The sequence below is a fragment of the Melospiza georgiana genome, chromosome 6 (assembly GCF_028018845.1).
Source record: "Melospiza georgiana isolate bMelGeo1 chromosome 6, bMelGeo1.pri, whole genome shotgun sequence".
Classification (NCBI taxonomy): domain Eukaryota; kingdom Metazoa; phylum Chordata; class Aves; order Passeriformes; family Passerellidae; genus Melospiza; species Melospiza georgiana.
The window spans coordinates 36,744,126-36,759,473 of NC_080435.1; the positions used below are offsets into that span (position 1 = coordinate 36,744,126).

Below are 15,348 nucleotides of genomic sequence, written 5' to 3' on the forward strand. Positions count from 1 at the left end.
TTAAAACTAAATAGCTTAGCATTGGTAGTCTAAGTAATAGTTAGAAATGAAAATTAGCATCTTTAAAGTTTTCAGGGGAAGAAGAGCAAGATCTGCAGTTCAGTGGAACTCAGTGGAAAAGCACAAGCAGCGCATTTCTCAAAAAACTAAAATTCTTTTAATGCATCAACTTCCCCACTCCCTCAGTGTGTTTCAAAACTGAACAAAATCAGACCCATTAGGTTCTCATAAAATATGTGTGAAAGGAACAGAGGTTGTCCAGCAGCATTTTCCCACCTACCTCCACGCTGTCTTCTTAATGATGAAATAATTTATTCTATATACTTCTGATGCCACTCCAGGGTTATTTTAAGCAAGAAGTTTCATCAATGAACATATTTTAACAAGACTTTTATTGAAAACATACACAAAGTCAACACGTTATTTAGTTTTTGAATGTACATATTAGAGAATATTCATAATAGAGAAGAATATTTTAAGAAAAGGGGAAATACAACTGACATGCTGCAGTTTATATTTTACTAAGGCATTTAGGCTTAAGAGAAAGTTATACTGTGTGCATGTGTATCTATATACATGAACATACAAATACACAGGTTATCTGAAACTGTACAATTCTATGCAATTCATTATTTTTTGCCTTTTCTATTTTTAGAACACTAGATAAAGCTTTTATCCAAATGGTAGAAGTTGTTCACAGAACAGCAGTTATAATCTACTCTTCAAGAGTTTGCTTACAATTACAATACTAACGATGCACAAAATACCCCCGAGATCTTCCCGGGAAAGTTCTCTCTTACCAAAATGAGGCTCAAGTAAGAAAAACACTAGTTTGCAAAGGCACCGTGGAGACAGGTTTTAATACATTAAATACAACATGAATCATTCACAATAACAAGTTTAGTGTTTCTGGGAACTTTTGTAAATACAACACAGTTGGTCACACAAAAATGTTTCTGTTGATTTGTCTTGGCAACTCAGATATATCAACAGTGTAACAGCATAACAGCTTTGTTCCCATCTGACAGAAAATAATGGCAGTTCTGCAAGGCAAACGTTAAACCTGACCGTATGTATTTATTAATTCCACAGTGTTTTGACAGATTATAGGGGATGTAACTTAAAGGATGCTGACACGCTCACTGAGGGCTTTCATTTCTGTTTCTTCTAGCTTGGTGTTTTCGTTATGGTTAGCACTTGGACTGATAAGGTGTGCTGGATATTGCAATCCATGTTCTTCTGAATACTGTTCCCACCGGGAGTCATCACTTTCATGGGTGATGTAACGTTCCCCCATTTTACATTCCAGTTCCCTTAAATCTAACCAGGTTTGGTAGTCCTGAAAAAGAATAACAGTATTACTTTTAGATTTCCTAAAATAAATTATACTCCCTTTGCTATCAATAACACTCAAAGTGCTATTAACTCAGCTATCAAAGGATCATCCCTATTGCTCTAGAATGGAAAAAATCTTATATAAATGTGAAATTTGCCTAAAGATATAAATTTCATCTCTATGGGATTTTTTAATAAATTAATTTAATTGAATTGTCACAATTATAGCATTGAGCTTTACAGAATTACAGGTTGTTCTGCAAAATGTACAGATATGTATAGATTGCCATAATATCTAACTGAGGCATGGTGGTAAACCAATTCCTCCTTCTAGTCACAAGATGAATAAGAAAGAAGAAACATCTTTAAATCATACAAATACATTCTAGTGATCTGTATCAGTCAAGACAGCTAAGTCTGTATCTCAGTATAATAATGCAGAACACAAATTCAGCTTGGGCTAGAAAAATCTCCTTTTCTGAACTTGGGCAATTACTGGTTTCCTCAAAGAAATGTATACATCTAAATATTAAGGTAGTTTGGAACTCCATGTTGACAGTCAAATTTAAGGATGGAAGTTAGTTTGAGTCTCATGCTGTTTAGACCATTATGCACTGCAGCCACTCATCTGTCCAAAATATGCAAGTTTAATAATTTCTTTTCTTATTCCCACCCAAAAAACACATGAAGCTGCAGTAATAGAGCCAATCCTAGCCCCATGCAGACTAACCCTCTCCTCATGATCCTGTATCCAGTTTTCTTTTTTCTCCTTCACCTTGTCTCAGCCTAAGACACAACCCTAACCACATAGCCAAAGCATCAGAAAGCCTAAACAAAGTAAATGCATAAAGATTTCATCTTTAGTATCACATATACTTTGGCTTATTTCTTAGAGTCATCCTCTCAGAGAACCCCACTAAGTCTCACTGCCCTGTAAGGAAAAATAACCACTGTTATCTTTCCTTAGCCTGCAAGGCAGAACTCTTCTAGACAGAGTACTCATCCCGTCCCTGGGGCTAGAGCTGCTGCTGAACTGCCCCCCACCTCCACTCACTAGTACACAAGCAATAAAAGTGGATCTAGAGGAGAAGGACCCTGTCCTGTCACATGAGACAGCCAGCATCCTTGCTGTAGACCTCAGCCCAGACACTTCTGGTCCCCACAGACTCAAGCAAATGCATTCTGCGATGGCTGCCAGGCAGAGGAGTGGTCTTGGAGGAAAAAACTAGTGAGGGACAGGAAATCTGAGGGTAAGAGAGCAAGCTCCAGATAAACATCCCTGAGAAAGGTGGGGTGCAGCACGGGCAGTTACAGCCCTTTTCCTCCTGTACCAGAAGGTCACCATCTACTCTGAGACACAGTACCAGCTATAACACACTGAAGTAGGACTCAGTTTCCCGGTTTGATAAAGATTCCTTAGGGACTGGGGATCATGTATCTGGTCTATGCCATGCCTGTGCCATGATTACTTTCCTAGATGTAAACAGAGCTCCTCTGGGAGATCTGACAGGCTGATGCATCTGTCTGGCCTCAGCCTGTCCTCATCTCCAGGGAGGGACACAGTGTCCTGGCCTGGGCTGCCCCCAGCCCTCCCTGCTCCTTGGCTGGAATGCTGGAACAGACCCTGGCTCCTCACTGCTGTGTCTTGGGCCTTGAACTTGCAGTGATTTGGCTGCTGCCAGGATAAAAAAACATATTACCATATCATATGGGGAACACAAGACAGAGACTGCTAGCATCTTAAAAATTCCTTACATCTCAGTTTTTACTTGAAGAATTCAGTTGAATGTGGTTAATGTATTTTCCTGGCAAGCACACAATTTCACTAGTTTATGTGATGACTGTGAAGTGAAAGCCCGTTGAATAATTTTAATAAGAAGTGAATCAGAGTAAACTGCAGGCAATGAAATAATGTAAGTCAAATGACTACAAGGAGTTTTTTAATATACGTAATTTTCTAAGTAGACAAAAATGATAAAATATTTTTAAATGTATTTTGACAGCATGAGGCTGGAATCTAATACTTCAGAAATTAATGAGAAACCATAGGTAAATTGATGAACAAGCATGAGCTTCTAAAGTTAGTAGAGTATTCAGGTTAGTAGATTTTTTTAGATTCTACTGTGCTTAAAGATGAAGATTTTTTTTTTATGTTTAGAGTCCGAATGCAAAGGTAAAACCATGGAATTTGGAGAAATACCTGTAACCATGGGTGGCTTAACGTCTTGTCCACACTGTAGCGCTTTCTCATTTTCACTTGCAATAAATTATTTATGAGATCAATAGCTGAAAAGAAATAATATTGGAAAATGTTAGTTCAAATGTATTTGTTTCAGCTAGGACATGCAAACAGAGAGCTACAAAGACATGGTGCTTGTAAAAAGAGGGCAGTTATCCCTTCTCACTCCAGCTTTTTACAAATTGCAGTCAATGCTGATGTACCTGAAGGCACCCATGCAACCCTTCCTAATGAGATTAAAACTGTTTTACTGAACAGTTACTTGAAAATAATTCTCACGCGTATCCTGCTCAAGAGAAAAAAAAGCTCATGTGAGGTCTACAGTTGTGTGATTTGACACATGGAGGCAACCAAGGCAACCACCGAGCCACAGGTGAAATGCAAGGAGAAGGTTTATTCCATTGCACAGGCACGGGGACACCAGCTCCGCTGGGCTCAGCTCATCCTGGCAGAAGGGGGGCACTGCCTGCCCCGATGTGTCACAGGGCTGTGGCACCCCCAGTTCATGTCACGGCTGTGCTTCTGTGATCTCTCTCCAGCACGAGGCTCAAGCCTGTCTGTGAGAATGTGCTGTCTCTACATGTGAAGTCTACTTCTCAAAAGAGGCAGAGGATGAGCAACATTAGGCATGATAAATGGAGTTTTCCAACACCAACATTTTTAGCAGCAAGGTGCAAGGTCACTTCAAGTAAAAATACTCCCTTGCTGCCAAATCTTCCAGCTTTAACATTTTCCTCCCAAGAATAGCATTCTTCAGGTACCACAGTAAACAATATATATGTATATATTTTTCTTAGACTTTCAATGTCACAACTGACAACAATGCCTTCCCAGTCCCTGAGTGGAGAAATTAGGTGTTGTAAGTCATCAAGTCTTGCAATACTATTCTTTTGAACTGAGCATTGCTTCTACTTGCTAGTCAACAGTTGGCAGTGTCAGAAAAGTGAGAAGGGCGTCGTTAACAATTTCATGACTTCTGTGGTTTTGGAGTCAATGATTCACTGAGGTTCACAGAATCACAGAGTAGTTTAGGTTGAAAAGGTCCTTGAAGATCCAACTCTACTACCATGGGTAGGGAGACCTTCTACTAGACTGGATTGCTCAATTGGTCTTGAACACTTCCACAGATGGGGCATGCACAACCTCTCTGAACAACCTGTCCCACTGTATCATCACCGTCAGAGTCAAGAAATTCCTCCTAATAACGAACCTAAACCTGCCCTCTTTCAGTTAAAAGCGATTACCCCATCACTGCATGCCCTTGTAAAAGGTCTCTTGTAGCCTCCTTTAGGTAGTTCAAGGTGCTATACGGACTCCCCTGGAAACTGATCTCCTCCAGGCTGAACAAAGCCAACTCTTTCACCCTGTAGGCATGTGTGCTGTGGTGCCTGAAGGGATGAGACCCGTGAGCCAATGACCAATGCATGGAACTGCAATGAGTGAGCCATTTGGAAAAATCTCTGTAATGAGACTGCTGAGCTTTGAATGCAATTACAGAAAAACATTAAAAAAAAAAAAAAATAGAGGCTATAATGAAAGGAGGTTAAATCATATTAGGTGGTGCTAAATGTTCAGCATTAGTTCTGGTGGAAAGTTACTGCTATTCCAGAATAACTGACTAGCCACAAGGAATGATAATATTCCTGCAATTTTTCCATTTCATCACATTATCCCTTGGCTTGTCCAAAGTATGCTGGTTTACATCTTTATTTCTCTGTTTATATCATGGTGACAGGGAAAGATGGTCTTGAAAGTAACACAGACCCATGGCACCACTGAGGGGCACTGGGTCTGAAACACATCAGATGAATATTGTTGCCAGCTGGGTATTAAAGGAGCTGAATAATCATCTTGTCTGTTTTAAGAGTATGAGATGGGACAGAATTCTTCAAACCAATTATCTCTGAGGTTGTATTTTGTACAACAATAAGGAAAAGCTTTTCTTTTTTAACAGAGGCTTCTTCTCTGCAGGCTCGATTTGCCATCTAGGGCTTTATGTGTGCTTCTGTCATGGGGCAGAAAACAATGAAAACAATATCCAGGAAAATGGGAATGCACATGGCAGTCTATCTGAATTTATGCAGTTAATTTGATAGACAAACCTATTCTTGGCAATGGGAGACTATCACTAAAGCAGCCCTGACTTCCTGGTGATGAATACTGTCTTGGAAATCAGAGCAATCATGGGAATGACAGAAAATAAATCTCAGGACTTTTGACAAAGAAAGCATTGCCAGAGGCTCTGAGCCATTCTTTTCCTGGAACAGATGGTCCTAATTTTACTCTTCTATTGTGGACAAACAGATTGTTATCTACTTACTCTTTTAGCATCAAGTACAGTTAATGCTAAATTTTCTAACTCGTGTTTATTTTGTTCTCTCTCAAAATGCTGGTGAACTGTATGTAGGATAAGAAAGTCAGTGGATATCCAGTAGGACTATTACTGACAGACGGCATCATTTTTAAAACTCGTTTCTTTTCCAAAATACTGGGGTAACCCTCTTCCTCTTTATTCATATGAAACATTTTCAGGTTCCAAGCTATGGGGAAGAGATTGGGAAGTCAGTCATACACAATGGCTTTGATGCCACCTATCAAAAAGTAGTGATAGTTGTTTTTATCTGATGTTTCAAAGAGGAAAACATAGTCCCTTACCCACTGCAGAAGATCTGGGTATCAACAAACATCAGCAGCAACACTGTCCAACTTACTTTAATACTGCTGAATTTAAGGGTAAGACTTCAGTCTGTCTTTTGGTATATAAGCCAGTGCTGAATGTGAATTCAGTAGGGCTACCATTTCTTTATTATTTTCAGTGGTATTTGGGTGTGTATGATCTTCAGAGTTCATTTTTCAATCATTTACTATGAATCTCAGTTTGGAAAACAGGTCAAGAACTTGATGAGAGGTTGATTGTCCTGGTAACTGCTGTGATGTAGGTGCACATATCCCAGCGTGTGCCTCGGTAACTGTCAAGCACCCACTGAGGGTTGATAATGTCTCTATTACATTCCTTCTGTGCAACCCACTGGAGGCAGATATGACTGTGAGCCTCACAAGTGAGGAGATCATATTTAGCTATTCAACTTCCCTCAAGTTACAACAGGACGAGGGGCCCCTTTTTTCACTTCAGGACAAGGATATATTATGTGTAATAACATATTTCTTTGTATTCTTGGGGGAAATTACCAATGGCTTGTTGAACAGACCAGAAAGGGACTGGTCTAGAAAAAAATCACTAGAGAAGGTGCACAAAAAAAGACAGGGAAGAAAAATATGATGAGGGGGAAAAGGCAGTTTCCCTGGATGGTTACAATTGTCAGTACCAAGCACTTGAAAACAGTTTACACAGACAGGCTGTTTGTTTCCCCACTGCAATATTGCTGTCTCTGTGACCAGTTTTGCTGTTCGTTTTGTTTTTTATCTAGAGTTCTTTTTGCCAGGAAAGTTTTGTCTATCCCTTGCCTCTTAAGAAATAAGCACAAATAAAGAAATAAGCAGAAATTAAACATGCCTACTAGAAGAACATCTGAAGTAGAAACTCAAACTATCTGATACAATTTTATTTGCTTTATTACTCAAAGTTTTCAAACTTAGGTGAAAGAAGAAAATAAAAGCTTCAACAGCAAAGAGTCTTTGCTATTTTTTATCAGGAAATCATGCAATTCAAGAAATGCCACTTGTTGAACCTGTAAGAGTTTTGTCTGAGTAACAGTAGCCAAGATGCAAGTGATAGATAAAGGCAAGGCAACAAAAGAACAGGGCAGGGTAAAGCAAAGAAGAATCTAGGAAGTCTAATAACGAGATTGTGAGCGCTAGAATTAAAATGCTTAAAAGACTTGTGAAAAGTTCACTGTTTTTCTCTGTATTTAAACTCACAAAACCCCCATCCTGTTCTGACAGCATCCTGACAGCCACTATCCTACAAAGCTTAGTCTGGCTGCAATTCATGTAAAATGAATGAACAATAAGATGCATGTTCACTCAATTTCTGAATTAAAAAAAAATACACATAATTGTTTGACGACTAAATTTTGAGTTGTACTGCTTAAAAACAATGAAGATAAAAATTTGAAAGGCATTAACATTTATTTTCAACATACAACTTCAGGGAGCAAAATTTGGGCATCATCTGTTACAAAATTAAATATTCTGTCTAGGAAGATGAAGCAGTTTTGAGGAGAGGGTAGTAACTATATAGTATTTTTAAGTATTTTCATTAATTTTCACTGATTTTTTATTTTAAATCAGGTTTTAAAGTAATCCTTAAAGTAAACCAGACATTTTAGGAGCTTTATAAAATTTCATAGTATTCCTCTGTAAAATCTATAATTAAGTAAATTGAGAGCATTAAGAAAGAACACCTCTGCTCTGCGCACAATCTAGGGGAATGCATCAGGTTATCACCAAGAAGGCAACCTGAGTGAAAGTTCTGAGAGGATTATGGAAGTGCTTTTTCTAACACTTTTATGGACTCCTGTTTACCTTTTTATGGGCTCCTGGCTTACCTTTCATGATAGTGCAAGTCAGTTGAAGACTTATAAAGTTCTAGGAGCTGGAGACTTTGTTAAAGGGAATAAACTAGCCAACTTCTCCAGCAGAATGAGTACTGGCCTTTTAGACAAGTGATCATTCACAGAATCCCCGACAGAAAAATTCAAATGCAAACTTTAGAAAGCTCTGTATCCCTTTGATTTTAGGAAAGATAGCTCTTTCAATTCACTGGAAAGAACCTCCACAGTCAGGAGGTTCTATACTGCTTATGCAAGGCTCTATACTGCTTATGCAAGTTTATTAATATGCCTAATAATTAATTGTAGTACGGACAAAGCCACAATTTTCACTCTAAGTATCAAATTAACAGAATAATTGCTTTTCACAGGAATGACTGCTTTAACTCAGCTAGAACGTGCCCTGCATATAAATGCAAAAGTTTACAAAATATCTTAAAACCCTGTTACAAACATATCATTAATTTAGTCCTTCCCTACAGATTTAAACTTTTTGCATAAGTTATAAACAAGAAATCACCTGAAGGATATAAAAAAAAAAGCAGTCTTAAATTAATGATAAATTTATAATTGATTAAGAATTTTAAATAGAATACTACCTACTCTTCCTGCCATCATTTGTACAAATTTAAGCTGCTTCCACTAATACAGGATGTCCAGGACTTCCTAGACCCTGGATTTTTCTAAGAATAGGTTAATTGATTAGAGGTCATCATTATTATAATTTTTTCATACACACAAATCCCTTTCCTGCTGCTAGTCAATACAGCTTTGCTTACAAATGCTCCAGTGTACATGCAGTTATTTTAGCATAAAATGATCTTTAGTTGGCTGAGATTTTCAGGCACACAAATTCAGCTGTACTCTCAAAAGAAATCCTTATCAATTCTAAGCTGTACCCTACAAGTGAGGTTTCCTAATACTATCTATCCAAGCAAATGTGTAAGAAGAGCCAAGACCTCCTTTTCAACAGCTAGCTAAACATTTACAGAGGCAGAGAGCATCTTTGAGCTATAACATGCATTGACCTCCTGATACTCAATGCTCATTCATTCATGTGACTTTCTCATTAATGTGTGAAGCACTCAGAGTTTCTATTCACATTATGCTGGAAGAAGTATAAATAAATACTGACTCAAAGGCAGCCATGGTATTTATATATGACTACAAAGCATTGTAACAGGGACACCATGACCAAATTTAATGCATGATAGGAATGGCATTGTTTCTTCCCAGGTTATTAAAATAATATTAAGTAATATGAAGCACCTAATTAATGATGTGTGATGTACATTACACAGCCCATCACGTTGGTAGCAATAGCTGTATTGGTGGTGGCTGATGAAAAAAGAATTATGAATACAATGTTTTATGAAAATAGGACAGCAGAATGAAACACACTATGAATAATTCCAGTCTTGATACAGCACATTTTAGGACCATACAGTTCAAAAGAATAGCTACCACAGTGAAGTCATAGTACATAAAATATACTAACAGATAGAGAGAAAAAATCCATCATGGAGTTCTATCTTTATATTTAGCAATATTTATTTCTTATGTCATGTAGTGAAGTAAAAATAAATCTCTTGAGATGATGCAAATTTGGTAGACTGGAAGGTTAAAACTGGAAACAAACAGCAAAGCTGTTGAAAACAGGTTCCATGTTTGAGACATGTGAAATTTCAAGTTATAAAATAGACAGGAATTCTGCAAGTAGATTCCTCTACATCAGTATCTAGCAAAATGCCACAATGAGGACTGAATTAAGTTCAAATTGTCATACAGCAATTCAGTGAATTTGGAAATGCGGCCTGGCTTGACAAACACTGAAGAGAGAGCAGAAATAGACTGGGCAATGAATTGCTGAATGGCTCTAACAAAACCTGGTTTTCTAAAACATACCAAACATCTACCACAAAAACTACCTATCTCCAGTAAGGTATTACAATCTTATTTAGACATCTCAAAACAGAATCAGATTTTGGGATGTGTTCTTTTGAAAGAGTGAAGTTACTGGAAAAATATGGAAAAATGCAGCCACTTAGGCAAAAATCAGAACTCCCTATGGAGAAACCTACAAAACTGAAAAGTCTTTGTTTTCTTAAGTAGGATAAAAGGATATCTTAAATGGATAAAAGGAAGGACAAAGCATTACACAAAAAAGCTAGATTTCTCATCAGGAAGAGTTGATGAAATTAATCTAGGGGCTATGACATCAGACAGACACATTATGGAAAGAGAGGACTCAATGAATGACTAGACCATATAAATGACTGGCAGAGAAGACAACTGTTGATTGTGACTTAAAAATATTAAGCATTCAGAAAATATTATCTTCAAATAAGTTCTGTCTTTTTTCTTGGCTTGTGACTGCAGATTTTAAGAATTGCTATAAAATGCTACAGAAAAAGTTACTATCAAGAAAATTAACGCTGACCAGAATATTACCCAATATGGCCCACTTTTCCTCTAAGACACAACTTAGCTCCATGTGCTTTTCCTCTGAATCCATTAGACATTAAGTACATTATTTATATTACCATGTAGTTTAAATTGTTATGGGTCATGTGGTTTTTATTAATCTATCATCTCATCAGTGCAATTTAAAATTTGAAAAGCCAATTTTACTTAAAGACCAGTAATTGACTAAGTAACATATATTGGGAATATTAAGGCTACTTTACCATTGCTGTTACTTTTCCAGACACATTGTTTACATATGATGAGTCTCATTTTTTTTTTCTTTTAAAGTTTTGCTACCCTCTGCCTTCCAGCTCACAAATTAATATGCTGTTGTTTAGGAAGTATCAGGAAAAGCATGTGGTATGCACTAAAGCCAAAATGGTACTAAACACAGCATAATTCACTCTAACTGCTGTGCTATCTTTTGAATTCAAAGAAATAAATGGTTTTCCCTCTCTGATTACAATAAAAATAGAAGATGGGAATAACGAAGTTTAGCCATTCTTAAACTTTTTACATGAGCAGTGGTCTGAAGAGAGCACTGGAATAGCTACAGTTGCAAGAGGTTTTAGGCATTTGGCTCTCTGAGTCACAGTAATAATCATGGACATGACACAAAAGGTTTAACTGCTGTTCATCTTTCCTTAGCACCAATCTCTGCAATAGGCATGCAAAAGTTCCTTCATAAAACCTTTAAAATAATCTGTGTTTGTCCCCTAAATGATCCAATCATTTGTGGCATTAATTAACATGGCACAGTTCAGAACTGCAATCAGATCAGATGCATTAGGACACCAGGACAGGTTTGCATTTTAACCATGCTGCACTGTCAGAGGTAACAGAAACTGGATGGAGCCAGCAGGTCCACAGGGGCAGCTCCTGCCCTCTCACAGTCTGTGCAGGAGAGTGAAGCAGGACTTGAGAAAAACATTCCTTTATTTTCCCTAAGTAATATGGAATTTGAGTTCAAAATTGAGCTTGAAAAATCAGCCTTATCGAGTAATATTTGTACAGAGATCGAGACTTCAACTCCCTCTGTTAGACATAATGGAATCTCTTCAGACATTTTCCAGGTTTTCATTTAGCACAATAGAGTGGTTCATCACTGAGCAATCCAAAATATGTAATAAAATCACAATGTATAAGCAGATTTTAATTTAGTAATTAGTTAAAGTGTGTTTCCCTCCCTTCTGCATGCTTGCAGCCTGCTATCCATCAACCCTTAATGAAGGCTGTGATTCTACAAATGGAGAGATAACACCCAAGTAGGTGAGTTTTCTGTAGGTGCTCTACTGAATCTTCACCTCTGAGTGCAAAAATTGATCTTCTGTCTACCACAGTAGAAACTTGTGGGAGACAATTTCTTGCAGCTTCCCCTGTGTTGATTGCTGTTTGCTTATCTCTAGCGACAGATAAAGCATTGCTGCCAACAGATTCTGTCAGCTTACATATCAAAGTGTGTGGAGGTTCAGGAGAACTTCAGTGTGTAATTGTGCAGATTTATAGCTTTTTTTTTTTTCCAACAGATTTCAAACTTCATCTGCCACTGAGATAAAATAACAAACAATGCTCTCAGAGCATTTTCAGAAGAGAATCTCACATGGCTGCAATATTTAGTAAGCATTAGGCACACTACTCTAAACTATGCTTAACCAATATGTTAAACACATCACCTGAAAAGCAGAAAAACAATACTGTAAATACCAGAAATTATAAAGGCTAGTATTGTAACTCAGTTTGGCACATATTACAGTTCAGAAAAGGATATAAGATCTGATGCTTATAATGTTTCTTGCTTTAAGACTTACAATCCTGCAGAACTCTGGACTAAAAAAAAAATATCCCAAAGAAAATCAAATTGCCTGAAAATGCTACGTATGTGAAAATGTTAGTGAAACCAGAAGTGCCTGTTTTTTTAAATGGCCTACTTAGTTGTGTTTAGACACATTTTTAATAGAACTAATTTACCTTCTTTAAAGATGTTCCTAGTGAATTAGTCACATTGTTCTTTTGTTTTTTATCAAAAGTCTTTGATGCCATTGACCAGAACTCTAGTTTCAAAGGTCTCACAGTTATCTCCAAGCCTTTTCCCCCTGCATAAAGTCTCTTGTATGACATTTTCTCACACTGTTCCTGAAATCTCGTCTACGGAATTGTTCACTTTTATCTTCCCCACACAAAGATATCAGAGTACAGCATCCAATTGAAACCAAACTCAATTACTGGAACAAGTAGAACAAGAAACAGACTGCAGATGCAATAGAGCTGAATGATGAGGTACATAAATGAATATACACAAGACAATTACAGCAGCTTAAGCTCCCCACAGATTCTATAGCAATCTCATCTGTAGGTGGTTATGAGCCTCCTTCAACACCTCCTGGAGCGATCCCATGCTAGGAGATTATGCCATATGCAGTCTACACGTGCTCTGTAGGAAATGCCTAAAGCAGCTGATAGCACAAAACAGACACATTACATTACTGGAATTTTTTTTTTCTTTTTTAAATTCTATTATGAAAAGGAAAAAATATAAAAGCAAAACACATCCACTCTTTTGAGCACTTAAATAAGAGCGACCACAAACAGGTATTACCTTCAAGAGAAATTTCCTTCCATGGATTAGGTGGATACATGAAAGCAGCATTCTGGATTTGGTCATGTATGTCTTCATCTTCATTGAATGGAAAGGTACCACTGAGGCTTACATAAATGATGACACCCACTGACCACATATCCAGAGATCTGTTATAGCCTTTGTTTCTCAGAACCTCTGGAGCAAGGTAGGCTGGTGTTCCCACAACTGAACGCCTAAATGATTTCTCTCCAATGATTCGGGCAAAGCCAAAGTCACAAAGTTTTACCTGTTTAATGAAAAATCCTATAGTAAGACATACATTAATTTTATTATCAAATACACAGTTGGGGAATCATCAGTTAGTTGCAAGATGCATCTCTACTGCTCCTTCAAGGGTACTTTTTTTAAACTCCTCTTTGAGAGGAATATTCTTATTCCACTGGAACAGTAGACTGGAATACCAGTCCATTGTATCTCTTCTGTTCCTTCATTCCATGAATAAAACACTGTTGTGGATAGGCTCAACAGCTCAGGTTTGTGATAAAAGTAGTAAAAAATAGTTATACTTTTCATTCACAGCATAAGAACACAGCAAACAGAAAAAATGTTTTACCTATGGCTTTCTCTTAAAACAAGCAACAAAAGTTAGTTCTTAAACTTCCATTTTTATTTTATTATGGATCTAGCTATACTCTGCCTCTCTGCAAACTTCCTTGTCTAAGTTCTACAAAGTAACAGATTAGGCAGCTTGAAAATTCTCACTTAAAACAACTCAGTACAGATCCTTCCCTTCCAATTACTGATACTGATATTATCTAAAAATTATCAATAGTATTCATTTTGAAAATAGGTGAGTGAGGGAAATTATAGATGAACTCTATAGATTGAAGGTAACAGAAGCTGATAAAAACACCTTTTAATGAGAAATATAACCAGTCAGAATGTGTATTTAAATATCCTGTGATCTACATGTCATTTAAATGTATAGAATTAAAGAAGAAGCTCTTGTTCTTCATGAGCCCTATTTGAACTTTCAGAAAAATAACTTTCTTTCTGGAGTAAATCAACTAGCCAAGTAATTTGTGCTTAATGGTGAGCAAATTAGAAATGATCACACAAGTAGCTATGTCACACTTGAAAATCTTGTTCAATATTTTAATTATATCTAGTTCAACAAATGACAAGAATCAAGGATTTTCAAACACAACTTCTTTATGTAGTAGCTTGAATAAGTGATCAATTTTTCTTACCTTAAAATTCTGTGCAGGCAGGTTACATAAATACTTATTATTTACAATAATTTATCTTAAGAAAGGGCATTTTTTACTTGCCTGTGGGAAAGGATCAGCTGATGCCAATAACACATTTTCTGGTTTGAGGTCACAGTGGACAATATTTTTGAAATGAAGGTGTCTTAAAGCAACAAGGATCTGTGAATAAAGAAATCAAATTATGGTTGTTTTATATTGTTTGAACAGTATCAGTGACCAGAGAAGCAAAGACTGGTGTGAAGAAAAACAATTCAACAAGAATGTACCTTTTACAAGAATATCAACAATGAAAAAAAAAACAACTTAACAAAAACCAAAATGCTGTGCCTCAAGTTTTCTTGATGTTTCACTGCATCAAATATTTTTCCCTCTCCAAGAGCTTACACTATAAACATCTTTTAAAAACTGGGTTCTAAGTATTTGTTTACTTTTTTGTGCATGAAATCTTTAAATGTAGCAACATTTGCAGAATGACCTTTCATATCTAGATTCAACCAAAAACATTTCACAGAAATATTATATGATCCAATTGAAGTGTTTTTGATGGCAGAAAGAATGCAGAGTGTTGTATGTATTTCTGTTCTGTTACAAACACATAAATATAGTGATAGTGTGACATATCCATCCTTTTTGTGTGGCTTTAATTCAACTTCTGTTGGTCAGGGGCTGACAGAATTTGCCACTGCATTAGAGCAGTGAACAGTGAGGAGGCTGAATGAACCTGTGAACAGAAGAAATCAAATTCTAAAGCTGGTGGCAGTTTTGCCCATTAAAGCCTGGAAACTAGGAAACCTGTTAAGTTCTACAACAAATAAGGAATTTATAATATTAAACACCACAGTACAGTTGCTCCTGCTACTTTCATTTTTCCTGACTGCTGAAACATGGGCTTCTCTGACTGTGAGGTGGCTCACTACCAACGTGTGTATCTAAATTTAAACCAGTATT

At 36.9% G+C, this 15,348-nt stretch overlaps 1 protein-coding gene across 2 annotated transcripts in view; it reads right to left on the reverse strand.

Annotated features, from left to right (window-relative positions):
- Positions 1-375: 375 nt before the first annotated feature.
- Positions 376-15,348, reverse strand: part of PRKD1 (protein kinase D1) — a 116,010-nt gene continuing 101,037 nt past the window's right edge. For both annotated transcript variants that reach the window (XM_058025915.1, XM_058025914.1), the window contains 4 exons: positions 14,461-14,559; positions 13,148-13,415; positions 3,536-3,621; positions 376-1,339 (listed from right to left, as the gene is read on the reverse strand). In XM_058025915.1, the coding sequence (XP_057881898.1) occupies positions 1,121-1,339; positions 3,536-3,621; positions 13,148-13,415; positions 14,461-14,559 (672 nt within the window). In that variant the 3' untranslated portion in view covers positions 376-1,120. The remainder of the gene's footprint in view (positions 1,340-3,535; positions 3,622-13,147; positions 13,416-14,460; positions 14,560-15,348) is intronic.